The following is a 24919-nucleotide window of genomic DNA, read 5'->3' on the forward strand; positions in this document are numbered from 1 at the left end:
TTCTTAGACGTTTTATGTTCTGAATGATCTTTTTCGTTTTTGCGTGTTGCCTCTTGCTTTTAATTAAATCTTTCTCTCCTCTTTATACTTTTCTTTATATACCAGATTTGACTCTAATGTTCTCCTCCCCAATCCTTAAACTGCATTGATTAAGGAGATAGATGTTGGTTCTATTTTTTTCACAAGGGTCCCAAATGTCTCATTGACTTGTCCCACCTTATCAGTTCACTCTTCTAACAATTAATACACAATTTTTTTTACCATGGAAAATAAGGGAAGAGACCTGACTACACAACAGCTGTGAGATGCTCTGTCACAGTGCACCATAAAATATATTAATACGATACATTTGTGTGCAGCAATGCTAGTGATAATAACTGGGTCATTAGAAAATTAAATCTAATGATCTGACCTTGAGGGCCAGTGTCCGATTCAGCTCGTTGCTTTGGATGTAAGTATGTCCTTCAACTGCCTGAGGTCACAGACCCATCTATCCATTTAAGTGATAAGGAAGATGGCCTCACACTTCTAGTTTAATATACGTGTTTGAAGACAAGCTAAAGCACGGTTTTTATTAATGCGTTCTTAGTATGTGAGATAAAAAATATGACTGTGCCGGTGTCAGATTTCACAATATTTAGTCTCTTGAGCCTGTTACACCATTCGATTATGATCATGCCCAGGTTGTAACCTTATGCCATGCAGCTACTCTCACCTTTGTTTCATGTTGTAAAAATTTTAGCAAGTCAAAAAGAGCACCAAGTATTGGGGAGGTCAGAGATAAAGAAAGGAAGAAGCATGGATGTTTCAATATTTGAAGCATACTGAAGCCAAATACCATCTATATTTTACTGGCAATAGGTTAATGTTAATTACGCACCCCTATGAGAGAGATAATTAAACCTAATTCATATGAGATAGTGCTGAAGTCATAAAAGGTTGCATTATGCCAATTTTTGTCAGTTTCTTTGAGTGAGATTTATGATGCCCAGTCTGCTTTGGCTCATGTTGATATTTCTTATGCAATCTTCTACTCTTCATCTCATTAATTATACAACTGGTTTCTTGAGTACCCATCTTGCAGAATTGTGGTAGGAGAGGCAGAAATGCACAACACTGCTGGGTCTTAGCCACGTTCCTGAAACTAACCAGATTAAAACTGCAGTTCCACAGCACTTCACATATAATAACCTTGGGATTCCCTTCTACACTGTAATGGAGATGTTGGTTTATTCCTGCCGACCAGCAAAGAAGGCCACACCACCTTACCCAGCCAGCCTGCACCAAAAAAACACACTGGTTAAAATGCAATGTACAGCAGTCAGGTAGAGAATCAATGATCTAATGCACTCTGCAAGTGTAAGTGTAATCTCCTTCTGCTACTGCATGCTCACTTACTCAGCCACCAGTCATTCTAATTCTGCCACTGTGCACTCATCTCTCCAAAGCTCATAAAGTAGAATTATTTCATGCACTCAGAGGCTCTAGCCCGCTTCATTCACCAAACTACAAATTACTCCTGTCCTCTGTACTGCCTACGTACTCACTGGGAACACAATCACCTCTAGTTCTGCATTACTACAACCTGTTCTTCCATCTACTGTCATTGTATTCAGGCTCTCCCCTTGACTCACAACAGGAAATAATAGCCCACTGCCCAGGCTGGTGATTCCACAGTATTCCAACTGTAATCCTTGGACTGATTCGAACCTGATCTGCAAGACTGATCATGGCTAATTCCTGCATGAAATCAAACTGGCTGTGACATTATCCCCTAACTAACTATGTTCCCTGTGACATTCAACCATGGCCTTTTGCTTGAAGCACGTACAGTGAGTTTGCCACATAAGCCGATGGCACATGCTGAAAGTGTGAAATTGACACCGTACAATGCCATACAGCAACATGCCCACCTCCTTGACTGTTCAGAACTCTGAACCATGATAAGCTGTACCTCTCCACCTGCACCAAAAGGCCATGCAAGTCACAGAGCCTGGCTGTTTACAAGTTAGCACAGTGAATGAGTGATAAGTATGAACCTAGGAAACATCTTTTGCTCTTGTCTAGATGCATGAGATGTGTGTTTGTGCCTGCGTTTGAAGTGACCTGGCAGAACTGTGCATGTCAAGTGTCTCTGAGCTCTAATGTGAAGTGCTGAAGGTCTGAAGTGTCTGTGAGTTGACCTGAAAGCAGATGTTATGATGATGTGGTGATGATGGTGTTTGACCATTGCCATCTTGCTTGGACAAAGGACGGAAGAGGATGGTTTTGATGAAGCGTGTAGGGATAAAAATAGAAGGTCACGGAGAAACTCAAGTCTGGCAATATTTATGAAGAGAGAAACAGAGAGAAGAATAGTCATGCTTGACTTGAAACATTAACTCTTGTTTCTCTGTCCACAGATGCAGCCCTGTATTTTGTATTTACTTTCAGTTTTCCAGCATATGCAGTATTTTGCTTTTATTTGCATGTGTAGGGATGTTGCAGTAAAGATAGTTGGATATAGCAAAGAAAATCAATTGACATTTAGTTTTTTGGTGAAGGAGAGGAGAATTGGGAACTGTGTAGAAATGAGCCCAGTTTACTTTAGTAATGCATTCCAAATACACAGAAACAAGGCAGTTGTCATTTATTAGTAAGATCTGTCCTCCACCTTTTGGACCCTGAAGGAAAAATTAGAATTCTTTTTCTTGATGTCAAGAATCTGGTTTTCCCATTATTGCTGGATTTTGCCAGCTTTCTTGTCAAAATGCACAAGGGAGCAGAAGATTCTGCTTAGATGGAAGGATGTGAAGTGAAGACAGTCCAGCAGCACTTTTCCTCACTGCAAATGCAATTATTGCTACATGGACCATGAGAAAATTAAATGTGTAGTTTTTGCTTATTTGAATTTGTTCACTGGATGTGGCTGTCTATGGCCACCAACTATTGCCTGTCCCTCACCCAGAGGATAGTTAAGAGTCAACTACGTTGATGTGAGCCTGGAGTTATGTGTAGGCCAGACCAGGCAAGGATGACAGATTTCCTTAATGAAAGGATATTAGTGAATCAGATGGGTTTTTTTAATAACAATGGACAGTGGGTGTCCTTAGGCTGGTGTTTAATTACAGATTTTTATAGAATTCAAATTTTACCTTGCAGCCATGCTGTGGTTCAAACCAATATCCCCACAACCATAGCCGGTGTTTTGGATTGCTAGCTCAATGATATTACTGGACATTGTAGAGAACGTTATTTATAATGGGAGTATAAAAATTAGGATGGTATGTTGAACTTTACATAGGTAGTGGATTATGCCTATGTCCCCTAGTACAAATATCTTGCAACTTCTAAGTTGCTTCACTTGAGAACACCACTTGGTTTTGACATATTGTGCAAACTGTGGTAGATTAATTATTACATTAAAAAAAACATATTTTGTGGCTCTATCGACTCATTCAATCAATGACATTTGATATGTCATTTAAAAAAGGTAGAATCATTATGTGAGTGTCTAGGGGTATTTCAGCGATGCCATTTTAAAAATAAAATCAACTTGATTGTAAAAAAAATAACCTTAATTTGTTAATGTGAATTTTGATCAGTTGTATTGTTGATTTTTGCGCAGTTATGATTCCGTGTACTCACCAACGACTGAATGCACAGATGAGCTCTTACTGAAAAATATTGCAGTGACTTTCATCATTCAAAATAGCAAGAGAAATAGACTGTGTATTTGTGTTATAGTAATTTGAAGCTGATCACAATACAATGTAGCCCATAATATTCTTTTTCAAAAAAAAAAGGATCTTTCATGAAATGAGTTGAAAATCTATGGTTTTTAAGTTGGCTATTCCATACCTATGTCTGTTTCATGAAGTAATGTTGACTCAATCATTGACTGAAATTACGAAATTGAAAGTAATGTGCTAAATTGGCTACAAGAGCAGGTCAGAGGCTAGGGATTCCTTTTCCTCTTTCTCTGTCCAAATACAAAGCCCATGTCAGGAGTGTAATAGGAGCAGGAAATGTTGGATGACTTCAGGTCTGGTGTCATCTGTGGAAATTGAAACAAAAGAGTTAACATTCTGAGTTACTCACTTAAACGTTTCTCCAGCATTTTCTGTTTGTACTTCGGATCGTTAGCATCCGCAGTGTTTTGCTTTAAATTAGGAGTGTGATGAGATACTTGACTGGTTGTAGCTGCAACAACATTCAAGAAGCTCGACAATATCCAGAACAACCTTATTGGCATCCCATCCACTTCCTTCACCATTGATAGCAGCACTTACTTACACCACCTACAAGATGTGCTGCAGTAACTCACCAAGTATCCTCAACAGCATGTACCAAGCTTGTGATCTCTCCCACCTAGAAGGACAGGATTGGGCAAATACATGGAAACACCATCACCTTCAAGTTCCCCTCCAAGCTACACAGCTTTCATATTTGGAAGTATTTTGCTGTTCCTTCATTTTTGCTTAGTGAATGTCCTGGAACACACTCCCTAGCAGCAGTGAGAATGTCTCCACAGTCCAATAACAAAAGTAGTTTAATAAGGCAATTTACCAACACATTCCTCAAGACATTTCGGAATGGGTATTAAATGTTAGCCCAGCTAGCAATGCTCACACCCGATGCACAATTTTTTAAAAACTGTGTAAAGGTAGTGCCCACTCTGTTTATAAGCCACTTTTACATTAATTTAGTTTAATTTAATAGAATCCTTAATTCCATCGCTGAAGGATCAAGTAACTATTCCACAGCAAAGTGGTTGAGCCTAATTTTAATTTATGCTCACCTGTTTCATGTGTTTTCATTTGGAATTAGTTACTGATGTGTCATGGAAATGTTCAACATGTATTGAATATAGTTTTATGATAAACAAGTAAGTGAAATGAGTAAGTAATTATGGAGGAGATTTGGGGAGCAATTTATTGGAGGTTAGACTGGGCGTGGCTCAGGAAATTTCTAAGAAATGAACTCTGTTACATGAATGTTAGTGAAGGCAATTTATACACTTTATTTTGCCTCAGAACTGTTTCCAAATATGCTTTTGTGTCATTGCTGTAATCCCTAACAATTCAACACTCCTTTCCAAAGGCAGGTCTTTTTGTGTATTTCCAGTTGAATATAGAATTGATCATGGATTTTTTTTTTCCACGTTTAGCTCTTGATTAATGTGATAAAATGTTACATAGATTGTTAAAAAAATGCAGAAGTCATTCCTTCATTAATCAGCTATGATTATTGAAATTGATTTGTCTTAGCTGTTGTAAAATGTAGGTGGCCTTATACAGTAAAAGTAACATTTACGTACACATTGGTTTCCTAAGGTAGACAATATCTGTTGTACCGCCTCAATTCTCTCAAATCCTTTTCCCATCCCAACAAATGCCCCTTTAATCACCTCATTCTATTTTTGAATCTTCTCTCTTTCTCTGTTCCAATTTTACATACTCTTACAACTGTATCTGTGCGTAGATTTACCTTTCTCCCTTGATGCCAATTCCAGTAAACTGGTGACCTTTGAATCTTTGAATTTTGACCCCATACTTGTGAATATTTTAAATTGTACACTATCTTCAGACATAGTTCTCCTCAATTTTAAAACTGCTGTCTTTGTCCCTATTTTTAATATTCACGCTTCACCCTTCTGTCCCTCCAAACACTCCCTTCTAACCTAGCATGATAAACAAGTGATTGTCATATTTAGAGTATTAACCCAGAAGTTCTGACTTCAAATCCAATTCTAGCAAGTTTTGAACTTGAATCAAATAAATCTAGCTACTGATGGATTGGCACCAGAAAAAAGAAAAGAAAGCTGTTTGCTTTTACTACATTTTATTGAAGAGTTTCAAGACATAAAAACCTATAATGTACTGAAACAAAAACAGAAATTACTGGGGAAACTCAGCCGGTCTAGCAGCAACTGTGGAGGGAAAGCAGAGTTAAGGTGCTGGATTGTCAGTGTTGCTTACTTGCCAAGAACAAATAAAATAATTTTTTGTCTTTCCTATTTATAGTTTGTAAATATATTTCTCACTCTTATTGAACTCTCCCAACTCCTTTTGCAAACTCCAGTCAGGTCCCTGGTCCTTTCAAAGCACTAAAGTGTTCCTAATCAGTGCTGCAAATCTTATTCTGTGTGACTGGGAGCATGGTGCAATACTCCACTTTATCCTCCTCAACCTCACTACAGCTTTCAATGCAATTGTTCAGCCCATCCTCCAAAAACCTTTTAAATTCTCCTATTTGGTACCATGATGTTGGTCTCTATTGGTGTAAACACAATGTATGTATCAGCATTCCCGAAGGATCAATCCTTAACTTACCCCATTGCTTTCCCAGTTGTGTGCTGCTCCCTCGCAATAACATCAAGAGACATGGGATCAGTTTCCACATGTATGCTGGTAGCATTCAGCTATATCTCTGCACTGCCTCTGGGCTGTTAGACTCCTTGTCTGTTTTGGAATTGTGAATGATCAGTTTTTTTTCTCCAGCTAAACATTGGTGACATTGAAGCCAACAGGTTCTGTTTCCTTGTGTAGCCTGGGCAATGGTGAGAGTTAATATGACAGAAATGGTTTAATCAAATTCTCGGTGTCAAGAGAAAAAGTTCCCAATTATTTTTTCCCCCCCTTGGGTTTAAAGGGTGAATTCTGAGTCTTGACAAATAATTTTATTTCCATGAATTTGCATCCTATTATTGACTCATCTCACCTCATTTATCTGCAATTCTTCATTGTCTCATTCCCACCAAGAAAGTAAATAGTGCCAGCCCTGGACATAGAAATCAAAGAAATTACCTGGTGGCAGTATCAGAGATAATGGGAACTGCAGATGCTGGAGATTCCAAGATAACAAAATGTGAGGCTGGATGAACACAGCAGGCCAAGCAGCATCTCAGGAGCACAAAAGCTGACGTTTCGGGCCTAGACCCTTCATCAGAGAGGGGGATGGGGGGAGGGAACTGGAATAAATAGGGAGAGAGGGGGAGGCGGACCGAAGATGGAGAGTAAAGAAGATAGGTGGAGAGGGTGTAGGTGGGGAGATAGGGAGGGGATAGGTCAGTCCAGGGAAGACGGACAGGTCAAGGAGGTGGGATGAGGTTAGTAGGTAGCTGGGGGTGCGGCTTGGGGTGGGAGGAAGGGATGGGTGAGAGGAAGAACCGGTTAGGGAGGCAGAGACAGGTTGGACTGGTTTTGGGATGCAGTGGGTGGGGGGGAAGAGCTGGGCTGGTTGTGTGGTGCAGTGGGGGTAGGGGATGAACTGGGCTGGTTTAGGGATGCAGTGGGGGAAGGGGAGATTTTGAAACTGGTGAAGTCCACATTGATACCATATGGCTGCATATTGCAACTCATATTCCGCCTGGGAACCCTGCAGCCATATGGTATCAATGTGGACTTCACCAGTTTCAAAATCTCCCCTTCCCCCACTGCATCCCTAAACCAGCCCAGTTCATCCCCTCCCCCCACTGCACCACACAACCAGCCCACCTCTTCCCCCCCACCCACTGCATCCCAAAACCAGTCCAACCTGTCTCTGCCTCCCTAACCGGTTCTTCCTCTCACCCATCCCTTCCTCCCACCCCAAGCCGCACCCCCAGCTACCTACTAACCTCATCCCACCTCCTTGACCTGTCCGTCTTCCCTGGACTGACCTATCCCCTCCCTATCTCCCCACCTACACCCTCTCCACCTATCTTCTTTACTCTCCATCTTCGGTCCGCCTCCCCCTCTCTCCCTATTTATTCCAGTTCCCTCCCCCCATCCCCCTCTCTGATGAAGGGTCTAGGCCCGAAACGTCAGCTTTTGTGCTCCTGAGATGCTGCTTGGCCTGCTGTGTTCATCCAGCCTCACATTTTGTTAACCTGGTGGCAGTAGTTCACTGCTCACTTTTCCAAACCTTACGTTAACTCTGTCTTCACAATAATGTGCCAGTATGCTCCAGGACACTCTGCTGTTACATCCTTCATCAAAGTAAGTGGTCATTGCCAAACCAGTGCCCTCACCGCATCATTGCAGTAGCTTTCTGACCCACTCTAACACAGTGGCATTCCTTCGTGACTTCACTTTGCAACTCACAAACACTTGAGATTTGGATGCTTCTGCTAGATCACTTGAACTGCAGAGGCAAACACTCATCTTATGAATCCTGTGGATCTTAGCCATCATTCTTACTGCTCTCACACTTTGAGTATACTTTGAGGCTAGCAGCCTCTATGGCAAGCTTTTTTTTTAAAAACTGTAGAGGGTAAGACGGGCAACTTGTTGCAGTCCAGAGCACTGAATAGCAAAACGTGGGCATATTACTGAATGACACCATTCTACATCAATGTTAAACTTATAGCGTGTGCCTGCACCGTAATAAGTAAATACACTCCATGTGCCTTAAGTGATTGGTCATGCCTTAAAATGAAAGGGCGGCAGTCCTTAATGGGTTCAAGAAGGTGACTTGCATGAAAGTTAATGAAGGCAATTTTATACATTGCATCAAAGCTGTTTCCAAATAAAACTTTGTCTCAGCTTGTCAAGGGAAACATCCAATTCCATTCGAGCTGGTGGGCCAGTTGTTTTCTGCCAGGAAATAACAGGGGGGGGGGGAGTTAGCATAATGGAACATCAGCTGTCGGTGATTCTTGAGCAGGAGATGTGATAAAGTATTCCTGATGAGTGAATGGAAAGCATCAGATGGCAAGAAGGGTAACTTGGGAATTTGAGGTGGGTGAAAGCCATTGAGTTGTCAAAAGGCATGGAATAATGAGAGTTATAGTCCATGAGCCCTGGTGAAATGAGTTTACAGTGGCACAGCCTGAGACAGTGGTGGTCCTTTGAATGTGAGGTAGTAGAGTGAAGCTGGTGACACTTACTTTTGTGAAGTGCAGCAGGTCATTGACTTCTGCCTGCAGTGCTGTGCATTGCATTTTACCCAAGACAGTGCACTGAGTTGGGGCACTGTCTTGGTCCAAGCTGGCTGATTCTTGTGGTGTGACCTCCTTTGCCAATCAGCAGGAATAAGCTCTCCCCACCTTTCCACCACAGTGTCTACCAGCACCTCCAGGTCCCCGTAGGTGAACTGAGGAGTTAATTTGCAAATCCTTCAGGAAAACAGTGTGGGACAATAGTGTGAATTACAGGTCATGGCGTCTGCATCTGAAGTAGCTGTGATTGTAAATATGGTGCTAGTGGTGTGATCGTTGTAAGGTGTGAACAGCAGCAAGTACCTATGCCTCTCCTGACACGGGTACTGGAGGGGCCTTTAGCGTCCAGCTGAAAAGCAGATTGATGAGGAAAATCACGGGCTGTGGCACATGTGGTGCCATGATTCTTATTGGAGAAAATATTCGGTCAGAAATGGGAGAATTCAGCCAACTGTCTTTTCCACATAACTCAAACTCTTTACCGTTGTGAACGTGTTCCTCTTTTTCTTGGTCACCGATGAAGCTGACTCAGACTGCTTGCAAACAGAGTCTCTGGAGCTAATCTCTGTCTCATATTTTCTCTAGCAATAAGAATGCCGGCTTCCTCATCCTACCATCACTTCCACCCTTAATTCAACTCACTGGCTGCACAAATTTGTCACCTATACTGCTTTCCTGCAGTCTCCCTTCCATTGCTCATCACAGGTTTCAGCTCTTTCCTGCTCTTCTCCTTTCCTGCACAACATCACCCTCTCCCATAAACATTGCCCTCCTTTTGCTCCATCATTCACAACCATGCCTTCAACTGTCTAGACCCTATGTTCCAGCATTCCTTCCATAGATATTATAGTACAGCAATGTTTCCTTATTACAGTAGTGATCACACTAGTTCAGAAATGCTTCATTGGTTTTAAAGTGCTTTGAGACTTCCAGTGGTCATGAAAAGAATTTAATAAGAGCAAGTCTGATCTCTTTCTTTTTTTCAAATCCTCTTGTCTCTCAAAGCAGGAACAAAATACTGTGGATGCTGGAAATACATAGCAGGCATGCCAGTCAGCAAGAGGGAAACAATTTTCATCAGAACTGAAAGAATGCCAGTGATGTAATAGGTTTTGAGTAAGTGCAGAGACAGGGAAAGTGGGAAGGGGTGGGAAAAGCAAATGGGAAAGTTTGGGGTGATCTGAAGGCATGAGACTTTACGTGTTGTGAGGCAAAAGCAGATTCTAATGGGGCAAGTAAAGAAGCAAAGAAATGTCTGTAGCAAGTGTAAATGGGAAAGCAGAAAAATCTATCACCGATTGCCATCCAAACAAAAAGGGGAGCAGAGCTTATGAATTAAAATGGTTGAATTTGAAGTTGAGAATGGAAGGCTGTACTGTGCCTCACCTATTCTTGGAGCTTCTGTTGAGCCTCAGTGAGGATGTGTAGGAAACGGAGGATAGGAAGATCTGAGTGGGAGTAGTGACATGAATTAAAAAGACTGCCAACTGGAAGCTAAGGGCCAAGCTTATAGGCGGATTGAATGTGTTCTACAAAGTTATAAATGATAATCTAATGTGTTTGATCCAGTATAGAGTAGATCATACTGCAAATAGTAAATACAGCACACAACACTTTTTTAAAAAGAAAGTACAATCAAATCATTATTTCACCTGGAATGATGTTTGAGGCCTTAGACAAAGGACAAAATGGAAGGAAAAGGTATTCCATCACCTCCCCTTGGAGATATTTTCCAGTCAATCTGTTGAGGGATGTTAGCTCCCACCTCCTGGAGTAGTTGTGACTTGAAACCTGGGCCTTCTGGCCCAGAGATGCCACTGCGCCATGAGCCCTTTCACCAGTGCTTGCATGGAAAACTACCATGGAAAGGAAAAAGGCATGTTGAAGTGATTTTCTTATATATACTGTGTATATATTTTCCATCATGGGATATGGGTATTATGGACTGGGCCAGCATTTATTACCCGTGAGCTGAATGCTTGCTAGAACATTTCAGAGGGCAGTTAAGTGTCAACCATATTGATGTGACTGTGGAGTCACATGTGGGCTAGATCAAGTAGAGATGACATTGCTTTCCTTAAAGGCCATCAGTGAACTAGATGGGAGTTTACCACAGTTGACATTTGCCCTTAGAACTAAATCAAAATTTTGCTTTTGATTTTGCTTGAATTCAAATTTCACCATCTGTTGTGGTGGGACTCAAACTCATGACCCCAGACCATTATAGTCATGGATTCTAGATTACTAATCCAGTAAAATTACTATCATGCCACTGCCTCCCCACAAGGGTTTGATGAGGGGTAAGGGAATCACTAACAAATTAGTCTCTTCTAATGATGAAAGATAAGTGGGAGTTGTGGGGGCAGGAAGGAGATGATGTGTTTGCTGGTGGCATCATGTGAGACATAGCAGAGGATTTGTAGAACATGAGATTGGTAACTTAAGAGATGAAGACAAAGGGAGACTGTACTGTATGTTTTGGAGGTGGGATTGGAGTGTTGCAAGTAAACGTATGGGAAATGAATGGACGTTGATGAGGGCCATGTTAACCACAGTGGTAGGATGGATGGAAGCGGGGTGAATCTTCACTTGAAGTGGGGAGAAAAAGGTCATACCTGTCATCGAGACCAGATAGGATAGAGAAAAGGAGCTGGAGTAATCCTCTTTGGCAGTAAGATGGGAGTTAATAAGCTTGTAACAAATAAATAATGGTCATCATTCTATTTTCTTTCTCAAAAATAGCCTTCATCACATGTCTTTGAACGAACTTTTGTCACCCTTCCTAATACCTCTTGATAGATGCTGAGTTAGCTGAGCAGAGCTGGGATGACATTAAGGTGCTGGAATTGGATTCAGTGTCCTTGGGCAAGGGAAAGAAAAATCAGCGTTCCTGATTGCTACTCAAGGATCCGTGCTGAAAAAATGTGCACTTGAGGATAGGATTAGGTTTAGCTGTGGGGCCTTTATGGTTGAATAGTTTGTGACATTTGCAATACATGTTCACACATCAAGAGTAACTGCTTGGGCAAAGCAGTGGATGTTACTGACATCTATAAAACTGTATCCCGGTAGAAGTTACAACTTCTGAAATAACGAATAAGCATTCTTCAAGGCTCATTATGTAGTGACTCCTTGAATAACAGTCCTGTGGTTATTCTCCTAGTTCCACAAAATACCGACCATGCTTTCTAATCATTTTATTCATTTCCTTAGTTTAACAGTTGTAGATTCTACACTGTATTGTGTAGTATCAAAACATAATTTTTCTTTGATCTAAGCTGCAAGTCTCAAGGCAGCATGGGATACCAGTTGGTAACATGAAATTGTGCGCACTGCTGTCTTTGAGTGTCTGAGATGGTGGATTTATTAGCAACACCTAGCATGAGCCGTGCCCACCAGAATCACCGCTAGCAGATGATTCTATCTGTCTGTGCAATAAATATACCAGCGATGTGTCAGTGTTTTTTGTGATATTGGGACTGGTTTATGTAAGCAGACAATCCAATTATTTTATTTCTTTTCATTTCTATTCTTGTTCCATCATTTTATCTGTTTGGTTGCTTACTAGGCTCATTTGGATGTATTCAAAAGCTGACTGTACAAGAATGCTTCGTATTTTGGGCCTATTGAAACCCCTTTCAAACAATGCACAGATCAGAAATTCCTGTTAATTTGGACCTTGACCTCTAGTTGGGGAGTTTACATCTGATACAAAATCTCAGGAAGTACAGTGAATTATAAATGTTGCTTTTTGTCAAAGGAGTGCTTAAGGGTAGATGCAGGCTATTTCCTTGTTAAACCTGATGATCAGTAGTTTAGATATTTTATCATGCTCAATACACATTAGCTGAGATTATGCTTGATATGGACACAATATTCCCAAGTAACTGAGTGAAAGATGTCAACCAAAATGCAGTGCTATATGGTTTTGTATTAATTGTGCTGATTGACTGATAACGTCAATTAAATTACCACATAAGAAATATTGTCATTTTAACCTGTGTAGTGAGAGTCTATTTACAATCCCGCAATCTAAAACACATCCTTTCCAACTGGTGGGAAAATGTGACTGCTATTTACCTCGGTTAGGATAGATTGTACTCATTTATCTGCTCATTGTAAATACTTGTCCAACAAGCATAATTATCGTTATTGTTTACTTATAATACTTCCAAGATGGTGGTCAGTTGGGGTGGATACACAGACATTCATTAAGACACTCATTAAACAACATTGTATTTTCTATTCTGTACACAGTTCTAATAAGTGTTTTTAATTCTGTCTTTAATGGCACTGTAATACATTTTAAATAATTCTTAGTATTATCTACATTTTTTTAAATTAAGTGCTAATTCACCATTAAGCCTATATTGTAGTTAAGAAAACAAGACTAGACAATGAAACTTCAGTTTCATGACAGCACTGTTTTGCAATCTGTTTATTACATAGCAGTTTAACATTCATAATCGTGGTGAAAATTGGCTGTTAAGAACTTGTTACATTTTTTTTTAACATGGTGGTTTATTGAACATAGTTACTTAATAAGCATCTTTAGTATTGTAAATCGATGAAAGCAGTAATGAGTCTGATGAGAATGAATTTCAATTACTGTGCTACCCTAGCATAAAATTCTTTTTTGATGTGGTGGAATCCAGCTACAAGGCATCACAAGAACAGCCACCTCTGTGTTTCCTTTCAGCTGTTTCATAATGAATAGTGAATTGTGCAAACGGCAGTCCAATTTACGTGGTGGGAAATTGGATGGAGATATTGGAGGCACAGTCATGTTTGCTTAAAAACAGCAAAGAATACAGAGATTAATGGTACTAAATAAGGTCAGCTTTGTGTTGTTTGCTCTCTGAGCCAAGGTAGTGAAAATATTACTTTGAGTTTGCAAGAAAAATGCTTGTTAATCCTAGAAAACAATTCTAAACATTGCTCACTGTAATACAGGAAATTCTTACAGCCCATCGTGAATGTTTTTTTTTGAAAAGTTAACTTTGCGGCTAATTTTTGCATGCTTTGCTGGAGATTGGCATTAACAAAGCATAAAGAATGTGCTGTAAAATGTTGTAGGTTTTTATCATTGTGCAGAAAGCTCGACCACCAAGCGCCGTTAAATTATACAAAAGTGCATTCTTTTTGAGCCTTTTGAGGTGCTAATCAGTGGAATGTGAGCCGAGGCCCTCGAGCCAGTCAGAAACTATTTCATTATTGGGATGTTGTGTAATCAAAGTGTACCAAAAATGGTGCTGTAGACTTTCTACACAGTTCTTCTTCAAACTAACAGCAGAAATGTGGTTTTTGTTTTGTGTATTTGTGCGTTTGATATTCATGGCAAGAAGTAGCTGTAAGGAAAGAGAATAAATAGCCTGCTTACTGGAACGGTGCACACAGAGCTGACAGTTTATTTTTGCATGCAATATTAGATATTCAACCTGAACCTCGACACCCTCCTCAAAAAGGAATTCAGCACCCAGTCCCACCCAGCAATAACTAGGGTTCTCCTTCCGACAACAGGCCTCTGCTTTTCCTGCTGCAGAATGAACTTTGCTCCTCTTGTGCAGAACGCAGTGCAGCATGCGTCGTTAGTTTCTGGATTCTTTTACATGAGCTGAGAGGCTGCTCTCATGCTGCCAGAAGCTCAGAAATCAATTCCAACAGTTGACTGTCTTGGGATGATTTGGGAGTATGCACGCGACAAGAATAGAGTCCAACACTAAATTAATAATCCACCAGTGCCTCCACCACAGACCACTTGGCTACCCCTTTGTTTGTTTAAATGTTTATAGTCTCACTGATGTGAAGGAGAGAATTTTGCACATGGGTAATACTTGTGTCCATAACTTGAAATGTTTGCAGTGAAGCTAGACTTGCAAACAGTTATGCTTTGTCCATATCCGCAGAGAATGGGCAGAGCCCGTCAGCTTTGGTTCAAGCTATGGTTGAATAGTTTCAAGTCAGTCATTGTGCTTCGTTTAATTTTCTGTTTCCATTTCATTTAGAGTTTGATGTTGTGGGATTGCAATTGTACCTGCTATAAACACACATTTACAGAGAAAGGCTTCTGTGATTGTTGGAGGTGCCTCTTTATGCAAATGTAAAGGAATAGAAATTAAGTAATTTGCTCCAAGATGTAATGTAATCTGCAAATGCAAGGTGTGAAAGTGTGATTTAAAAGGAATGCTCTTCTGCCTGAATTTAAATTAGCATCTATTAGCGTAAGAATGCAACTTCCAGTTACATTCTTCTTTATTAAAATTGAGGTAGAGGTGGGTTGGTGAAGCCACAGATCAGATTAATGCCAATGGCACAGGGTTTGGTCACCATTTCATCTGACAGATTTGAAGCCTCCTTCCTCATCCTATTAATTGTTGAAATCATGGCACTTTGTTATGGCTTGGCAAATAATTGCGGAGAACCTTCCTTCTAGCAGAAAGAAGAAAAGGTGCGGTATTTTTGCATTCAGTTTTGATCAATTAGCTAACTTTGTTGGATGCTGTCTGCCTAACTTGTAACACCCATTTATAAGCCCCATGACCAAGTGAGTATTTGCTGATGTGCTAAAGATTCAGATTTCAACTTAAAGAAGTCTGTTGGTCATGACATAAAATAGCAATGATTTGATGATGTGGACCATGAGAATCATGAAACAAATTTTGGCAGGCAACATGGCTAATAGTGAACTGTGACTGTTTCTAATTATTTATTTGCAAGTATTAATTACATAGAAAGTGCTCGAGATGTTGACAAAATTGAAACTGAAGTTTGTATTCTGTTTAGGGATTTGTTTAAGGAGAGATTTTCCAATGGCTATGGTACATTAAAATTCAAGAAGTATTGCCAACAAAATTACTTTAACAAAATCGCTGACATTTAAGCTGGTTATTGTTCCAAACTCGCAATGGTTTCAGGTTCTAGCGTCAAAATTAAAACTGATGTTTAGTGTAAAAGTGCTATATTTAGAATATTGTCACATTTAAAATGGCAAATATTGAAACTTTAATTTCAGTATGTTTCTTTCTTTGTAACTTTTAATGGTTGGAAATGATATTGTTTTAACCTCACTGCCCTGAAATACTGGTCTTCTATTCCCTCCCTACTGATTCTTGCATTTTTTTCAGTCAGAGAGCATTTTCAACGTTCGCATTTTCATACATTTCTTCAGTGGTAAATTGGAACCATGACAAAGGTGCCAGCTATATTGTGATTTTCTTTGAATTAAACCCTGTAAATTAACACAATTAGCAAAGCATCATCCTGTTAATTAGCTCCCGATGTCTCGTGCAATGGTTTGCTAATGCCAGAGAGGGTGTCAGATGGGAATCGACATGCTGTTCTGTTACCAGGCAAACAGTATGTTGCATTTGTTTAGTGGAACAAGGCTACAGCAGTCGCATCTGATGCCTCAACCAGGCTGTGAACAGCTAAAGAGGGGGAGGAGATGAGGAAGGGGGTGGGAGCTGTTTTTAAAAAAAAGACAGTAATAACTCAAGAGTGGAGCAGTGCCACAGATGCTTCAATTCAACTGGGCCTCCCCCTTATCACAGAATCTGTGCCAGAGGGTACTGGACTGTTTGTGAAAAATCACTTTTTGTAATATGATCAAGATTAAGGAAGCCTGTTGATACAGCTGCACCAAAACACTAATGTGTACCATGCTCAGGTAAGACTTGGACAGAGTTAGCTGATGCTTCCACTTAGTGTCTCTCTATGTATTTGAGATTTGGGGAAATGCAATCTAACATGCCACAGATTGTCACAGATATAATGTAACTTTAAATATCTCTGCTCAGCTTGATAAATAGTGTTTGAGTTTGTGTGAGAACGGCAGGATTAGGCTACCCAGTGCCTTTTGTACCCTGAAGGCTGCTAAAGAAAGAGGACTGGCAGACAAGTGACGCTTGTTTTTTCAGAGCTTCGACAACAGGACTAAGAAGCAAAAGGGCCAGTTGTAATTCATGCCGAGTTGTAGGCTTTGTGTGATGAAAGCGATGGAGCGCTGCCTGGGAGATTGCTTTGCTGCACTCTGTGAAGCAGATTTGAAACTGTCTCAGACCACTCAGATGAGAGTTGGATTATAGAATGACCTGAAATGTCTGTGTCATATTGTTCTGCACAGGGTGCATTATACCGCACTAACTAGGTGTTCAGTATAAAATCAGAAAGGTATCCTAGAAGTGATATGTCAGCTGTGTCTCATTTTTTATATTAAAAAAGAAAACGGAAACTGTACTGAGAAGCAACCAGCAAATGCAGTATCTCTGAAATCTGTTCAGTCATAGAGTCTGTTGTGGAATGGAGTAATGAGATTTGTTTTTACAAATTAAAAAGACAAATGTAATGTTAGCCTTGTATTCCAATTTGCCACAACGATTTTGCATTGTTATATATACAATCGTTATGATAGGCTAGATTTGGACTACACAACAATCATTAGCTAATGACACTTGAATTGCAATTGTTTGATGTAAATATATTATATCATGTAAAAAGGTTGTTCAAATATAAAGTTGTTTAAAGCTAGATGCAATTTAAAAGTGACTAGTATCCAGGTTATTCATTCTCATGTAGGCAGAAGTTGACGAAGGTTACCATAAAAAAAAATATTCCTTTGTTAAATCCCTCCTGAAGAGATGCAACTTTTTCCAATTGGGATTTGGTTTCAGTCACGCAGTTTGTGTACTTGTGCTGCTGACCTTCATCTTCAAGTACCTGCCAATCATCGAGCCTGTGGTGAAGAATGGAAGCTGGTGGCATGATTGGACATTCTTGATTTTAGTCCTCATCACAAGGTGGCTGGCGTTTAGAAAGAGGTTTTTTTTTACAATGAGACTTCTTGCCTGCTGTACATGCAGAAATGTGACTATTAATCTTTAGCTTGAGTAAATAAGGTTTTAAGATAAATAAAAGAAATTAAATACTTACTGAGACATTGCTGACAGTAAGAAGTCAGTAGTCTCGAAGTCCATTAAGTCGCAGTGTCAATTCATGTAAACACTCAGTGTCACAGTAGGTTAGCCAGCATTTGAAGTGTCAGTTTTTAACGGATTAAAATCTTATCTTTTGCAGGCTTGAAGATGCAGTGGACGCCAGAGCATGCCCAGCCTCTGAGCCAGTGGCCGGAACAGCACTTTGACATTTCCTCCACGACCCGTTCACCAGCCCACAAAGCAGATGTGTTCAGAGGCCATCTGCAACGTACTTATCAGTATGCCTGGGCCAACGATGATATCTCTGCACTGACTGCCTCAAACCTGCTGAAAAAATATGCAGAGAAATACTCTGGAATTTTAGAAGGCCCCACTGAGCGATCTATCTTGAGCAGCTACTCGGAGGGGCCACCAGGACTGGTTAATGGGCGGAAAAATGAAGGTGAGCCTTGGCAGTCCTCGCTGAACTCTGAAGGTGTGTATCCTATGAGCTGTGTTCCAGACGTCATAACTGCAAGTAAATCAGGAGTGACCACTACCCTTCCACCTACAGATGCTTCTGGAAATATAGGAACCTCTCCTGGAGTAGCCAGCAATCTGCCAGAACCAAGTTACTCCACCAGTACCTGTGGCAGTCTCCATTCTGGGCTCCCACCAGTTGGTGCTTCTCAGGAATATGCCACAGCTTACAATGGCTCTTATCTGCATTCAAGTTACAGCAGTCAGTCAGCTCCAGCACTTCCATCACCTCATCCATCACCTTTGCACAGCTCCGGCCTTCTTCAGCCTCCCCCTCCTCCTCCACCCCCTCCACCTCCTTCCTTAGTCCCAGGCTATAGTACAGGTTCCTCCAATATTTCTGGCACTGTGTATAATTATCCCTCTGCAGGCTACCCCCCACAGACTCCAGTCGGCCCTGGCTACAGTCCTGGTGCAGCCCCGCCTCCCTCTGCTTATCTGCCATCGGGCATTGCTGCTCCAACTCCTCTCCCTCCAACCACTGTACCAGGCTACAGCTACCAGAGTCATGGCTTACCACCAATTGCTCCATCACCACTTAGTAACAGCTCAGCCAATTCTCTGAAAAGAAAAGCTTTCTACATGGCTGGGCAGGGAGAAATGGACCCTAGCTATGGAAATTACAGTTACGGACAACAGCGGACTGCGCAGAGCCCAATGTACAGAATGCCAGATAATAGCATTTCAAACTCAAACAGAGGAAATGGGTTTGACAGGAGTGCTGAGTCAGCACCTCTTGCATTTAAACCAACAAAACAGCTGATAGTCACCGATCAGCAAAGAAAATTCAGCAGCCAGTCAAACAGGGCCCTCACACCCCCTTCGTACAGTGCTGGTAAAAATTCCTTGGGACCATCAAGATCCACCGAATCTTTCAGCAAATTCACCTCGCCGGTGATGAATGAACGTAGTGATGAGCACAGGCAACTCCTCCCGCATTCAATCCAGGGCCCAGGCATTCGCGCAGCTACCTCATCGAACCGGCCAGCTGATGAACAGTTGAAGAACACTGACTCACACCTCATCGAACTTGTAACCAATGAAATTATAAACCAAGGGCCTCCAATAGACTGGAGTGATATAGCAGGCCTTGAAATGGCTAAGGCATCCATAAAGGAGGAAGTTTTATGGCCCATACTGAGGCCTGATGTTTTCACCGGACTCAGCGCTCTACCTAGAAGCATCCTTTTCTTCGGTCCTCAAGGAACAGGCAAAATGCTATTGGGCAGGTGCATAGCTAGTCAGCTGGGCGCCACCTTCTTCCGAATTAATGGCTCAGCACTTATTTCAAAATGGCTGGGGGAAGGTGACAAGATCATTCAGGCCTCTTTCCTTGTGGCACGCTGTCGTCAGCCCGCTGTCATTTTCATCAGTGAAGTTGATTTGCTTCTTTCATCACAAGTGAATGAAGAACCCAGTCCCATCAGTCGTATTAAAACAGAGCTTCTCATGCAGTTGGACACTTCAGTGACCTCTGTGGAGGATCAGGTTGTGGTAATTTGCTCCACCAGTAAACCAGAAGAAATAGATGAAGCTGGTCGCAGATACTTTATGAAACGACTTTTAATCCCATTGCCTGACAGTACAGCAAGGCACCAGATGGTAATACACTTGCTCTCACAGCACAACTACTGCCTCAGTGACAAGGAGATTGCACTGATTGTGCAGCGTACTGAGAGCTTCTCTGGCTTGGATGTGGTTCGACTGTGTCAGGAAGCAATGGTAGGTGCTCTCCATGCAATGCAGGGCACAGACCTTTCAGCCATCATGCCTAATCAGTTAAGGCCAATCACATACCAGGATTTTGATAATGCTTTTTGCAAGATCCAGCCAAGCATTTCCCAGAAAGAGCTGGATGTGTATGTTGAGTGGAACAAAATGTTTGGCTGCAGCCAATGATAAGCTTGTGAATATGCAGTGATCATTGGTCACAGTAATGTGCTACATAGGGATTAGAAACCCCTTTTTCAGTAGTATTACAGTTGAAAAAGGTACTAAGGAGACAACAGTGACCTTGGCATATGACTGAGAGTCAGGGTAAACTTGAAGGAAGAGCGCAAAATGTCAGAGCTACTCAAATGTAAGCTGTATATGGAAAAGCTTATGTTGATGTTTAGTTCTGCTCAACCAAGACGACGCTCACCAAGGTGCAGAGAAAAGTGGGTTGTTTTCAAAGGACAGGAGCCCTCTGTGTTGATTCCATTCTGCTGTTCTTGAGATTCAGTTGCTGTCAAGTGCCTGAAGTGGTGCTTTATTTTTTTGTTTGCCTCACAATTCAGTAGGTGGCATGTGCTAATACAAGAGCTTTAACTTTAAACAGTTTTGAACTAAATGTTTATTGAGAAATCAACAGTTGTAATAGGAGGTGGCTAGCCAGCTTTTGCCATTCTTAGGACAACAGTATTCCTCAATCCTGTCTGTTCTGCAGTATCACCTGCAAACAGTTAAGCAGGGTATTGATAATCTGGACCTTAATTTTAGCAGTTCAGTTCTTTTAATGTTCTGTCCGCAAATACTCAGGAAAGTGATTGTGATTTGTACCTCAAAGGAATGTGTTGAAAGCACTATGTACTGCTGGGAGTCATAGGCTGGGTTTCTCATTACTAATATTACTGTATGTTTACCTCAAAAAAAATATAGCGAGGAGATGACTTTGAATGTATCCAGGTTTATTCTGAAGTGGTCCGTCAGAACCTTGTACACTGTTTACCTGTTCCAGGCTTAAACAGAAGGATGAATCCTTATTGTGAAAGCGATTGCTTTCCAACTTGGGGGTAAATTCAGCCCAAGCTCCTCTTTATCGTAGTGAACTTTAGCAACTGACAATAATGTTTGTGATCTTACAGTACCCAGTCAGGAGGTGCACATGTCAATTGAAAGCCACTTTAATTATTAAGTATTTGGGGAAATAATTTTTCATATTCTTTATTTAGTGGTTCACTACTATCTGAAAGGCACACTTAGCTGTGAACTATGACTGTTGACCTTCAAGCCACTACCGACTGGTTACAGTTGTAGCTTCTAGGTTATTGAGATGGGGGTGGGGAAGGGTTCATTATATGTCAAAGTTGGAAGGTCATGGGTCACAGAGCTACTACATGTGGCAGGCAGTTGGCTAGCTGCTGGATAAGCAGTAGCTACGCATGAAAATGAGTGGAAGATTTTCAGTACACTGAAAACTTTTATGTTCAGTTTCAGATTAATTTAACTACCATTCCTCATAGATGTGCCCAAGGAGGAAGTGTCCTGCTTTCTGTTCTACCTCAGTTTTGTTATATTCTCTCTGAAAGCAGATTATTAGAGGGTTTTTTGAAGTCAGATTACACTTTGGTATGCTAACCTGCAGAACAAGTTTCTGTGAGCTGCTAATTTTCCCTCAAGTGAGCTTCACGTTTCTCCCTCCTTCAGCCATACATTCTGTAGAGTGTTCTTTCTGGAACAACTATTAGCTGGCATGTGTGGCATTTTTATCACCCCTCCTGTGTTGTCTTTCTTTTTATCCTTTAATGCTTTATGTGCAACTTTTTGTTTTTGACAGCTGATTGATGTTGGGTAATGTCTCTGAACAGGAGTAGCTTAGGCTGCAGCTGCCCCAAAGCTTGTGACTGCATGAGCAAAACAGTCTCGCTCGCTGCTGAATGTATCGTTTTTTTCCAATTCTTTATTTTATACAGTTAAAGAACTGTTGCAAAGCACTGGTACTTTGTGTTGCCATTAAATAATGTAAGTTTAAAAGCATTTTAAAAAAAAAATAATCTGCACTGAAAATGCCAAACTAGAAGATAAAGAATTTAGGTTTTGCCCCATGTATTATTTTTGTGAAAAAGGCTCATTTTAATTAGAATTTCAGAGTATCCTTCTCACAGTTTTTTTTAAACATGCTACAGTCTAAAATCAATATTTCTCTTAAAGTTTGCCAATGCACTGTGCTGACCCTTTTTGTTGTCTTTAGGTTAGCCATTAATTTTGGTGTCTGCTTTCAAACTAGATTTTTATTTCAGTCTTGATGCATTTATTGGAAATGATAAAGTGAAACTTAATTCAATAATTCCAGCAAACCCACCAATTGGAACACCCAATAATGGTTTGCAGTATTTTCTTTAGCTTGGATTATTTGTAGATTAAAATGAAAGGACCCAGACATCAGTGCTGTGGACCATTCTATCCTAATGTGACTTCCATGTTATATCCAAATAGACTTTCGTTTTTGAAGAAAAAAATAGCATTTTAACTACTGCATGCCATCAGACTGCAGCTATTAAACTGATACAATTATCACTGGTTTTCCACATGCGTTTTTTTTTCATTTTCTAATCTGTTTTGAATGCAACGTGGAAACCAAAGTTTGTGGCTTGTTGGTGGAAAAAATAATTTGGTTTGTCCCAAAATAAATTTAATATTTTATGTCTTTTAGAACACATTTTTCTTTGATTTATCAATTTATGAGCAGTAAATGATCAGCTTACATGGGTGGAATTTATTTGTTAGCAGAATTTTCTTAACAGCTCGATATTTCTAACAGTAATTTAAATTCTGACCGTCTAAACTAATTAACAGAATGCGAAATTAGTTTTATTTGTGAAAGCTCTTTAGTCAGCACTCATGCTCTTGAAGTGTAAATAGGTTTAATGTTGTGCTGGAGGTCATTCAGCCAGAGATGCTGGAGTGTGTCAGGCAACGAAAGTCTGTACAGTATTATGTTTTTGAGTCATTGTTAAATTTTACACAAACACCTTATAGCACAGAGATAGGCAGCATTTAATTACAATGGCACATTCTACCTCCTTCCCCAATCCTAATCAGCTGTTCCTGTTACAGCACACAGTCATTGCCTGTCATTCTAAATTCTTCTCCGTTCGTAAATGTAACACTAGTAGTGTAGCACAATACACAGCATTGTTAAACGCAGTTCAGTTTGAAATGGAAGGATGGCACATCCGAGTCCTTACGATAGCTACAATGTAGGCATTTGGGTCAGCCATGCTGAGGGACTGAGAAAAACGAAAGAATAGAACAGAATGTTCAGCATTTAAATGGTCCTACTGAAGTATTTTGAGCACAATCATTCCTGTTTTAACATCATAAAGCTACAATTGTGAAAGAGCTTGAAAAAATTATTTGCAGTTTAGCCACTCAGAATTTTCGTTTAGACTACATCTGTTGTAAATTCAAACATTGTTGCATTCTTTGTAACCATTTCTACCTCATTGCTACATATTGTACATGTAGTATTTATTATTTTATGTCCTTTTTGAATGTCATGCATTTGTAAAATAAAAGACTTGTCCTTGAACTTGGAACAGTCTACCTCAGAAAGACTGTCATTACACTGAACAGTATTATCAACCTAAATGATAGAAGCATTAGGAAAGTGTGGCCGTGTAGATAATGCACACCTACTGGTGATATAGTTGGACTGGAAATAATACTCATGACCAGATCATTTCTGTAAGATGTTTGTTACTGTATATGCCTTTTTGTGTAGCAATAACTGCTACAATTAATTTGTGTGTCATGTTTAATTCTGGCCCATCATGTGAACAATAATTATGGATTGTACTAATATTTTTTTAAAAATTGATCCTTAAATTCACATCTTTAAAGAAAACAACTGTCTAAAGACATAAAAGTCCTATACAGTATCATAAAATATAAATATTTTCAGCAGGTTTTAAAATACATGCGTATATTATTTTGTATCTGCTGAAACCAAATTCGTCTTTACTGCACTGTGTAAAGACTTTGCCATCTTTCAGGCTGCGCAGTATCACCTAATTAAGAAAAAAGAAGTCAGTTAATAAATTCACATCATTTGTGAACATTATTTGTGTAAATTAAACATTTCTGGTTTAAACTTTTTTTTCAGTTGCTGATGTGATGGGATCATTATATGGTTGAATGTATGTGCATTGGAAACTGCTTTACAATTAAACTGGAGGTCTTGACTGAGTTCCTGAAATTGTTGCAATGCATTTTGTCCTCATTGGTGCAGTATCATTGTAAACCTCTGCATCTCAGTCCTAGGAAGTAGTAAGGCACTGTCGTCTGGAAGTTCAGTGCTGAATCCTATTATATTATCTAGCCACATAGAATCTTTCTTTTCATAATTACTTGCTACCACAGGGAAATTATTGGAGTAAATTTTCATATAGAATAACTAGTTTAAGTAGTTACCATTAAAAGAAAATTTGTGGTTCAAGGCAGATATTTTTATGAAAAGTTTTCTCTATTGTACAATTTGTTGTATATGGCTATGCTACTAAATATGGAAACAGAAAAGAACAAGCATACCTCAAATAAAATTCTGAATATGAAAGGTTGTGGATTTCTATTTACTTTATACACATGAAAGTGATGCAATAAAAAAAAACTGGGGAAAGTTGGCTGTTTTTGGGAACTGAAAACTTCTCCATTTCCAAATGTCACGAATGGTTCAGATTTTCCCAGGTGATTGTTGTGTAGTATCTGTCACCTTGCTTCAGAACCATTTCCTAAGGAAAAGTGTATACTCATTTGTGCATTTACAACATTCACAGATTCCTATTGACAGATGGTCGTGTAGCTT

The 24919-nt window shown here is 40.1% G+C and overlaps 1 protein-coding gene across 5 annotated transcripts in view; it reads left to right on the forward strand.

The window, feature by feature from the left end:
- Positions 1-24638, forward strand: part of fign (fidgetin) — a 51123-nt gene extending 26485 nt beyond the window's left edge. For 4 of the 5 annotated variants that reach the window (XM_048535260.2, XM_048535261.2, XM_048535259.2 and 1 more), the window contains exon 2: positions 17975-24638. In XM_048535260.2, the coding sequence (XP_048391217.1) occupies positions 17983-20253 (2271 nt within the window). In that variant the 5' untranslated portion in view covers positions 17975-17982 and the 3' untranslated portion in view covers positions 20254-24638. Of the gene's footprint in view, positions 1-16512; positions 16569-17974 lie in introns of those variants that run through there. The other variant, XM_048535262.2, reaches the window with a different exon arrangement.
- Positions 24639-24919: the final 281 nt, after the last annotated feature.

The sequence above is a fragment of the Stegostoma tigrinum genome, chromosome 7 (assembly GCF_030684315.1).
Source record: "Stegostoma tigrinum isolate sSteTig4 chromosome 7, sSteTig4.hap1, whole genome shotgun sequence".
NCBI classification, from domain to species: domain Eukaryota; kingdom Metazoa; phylum Chordata; class Chondrichthyes; order Orectolobiformes; family Stegostomatidae; genus Stegostoma; species Stegostoma tigrinum.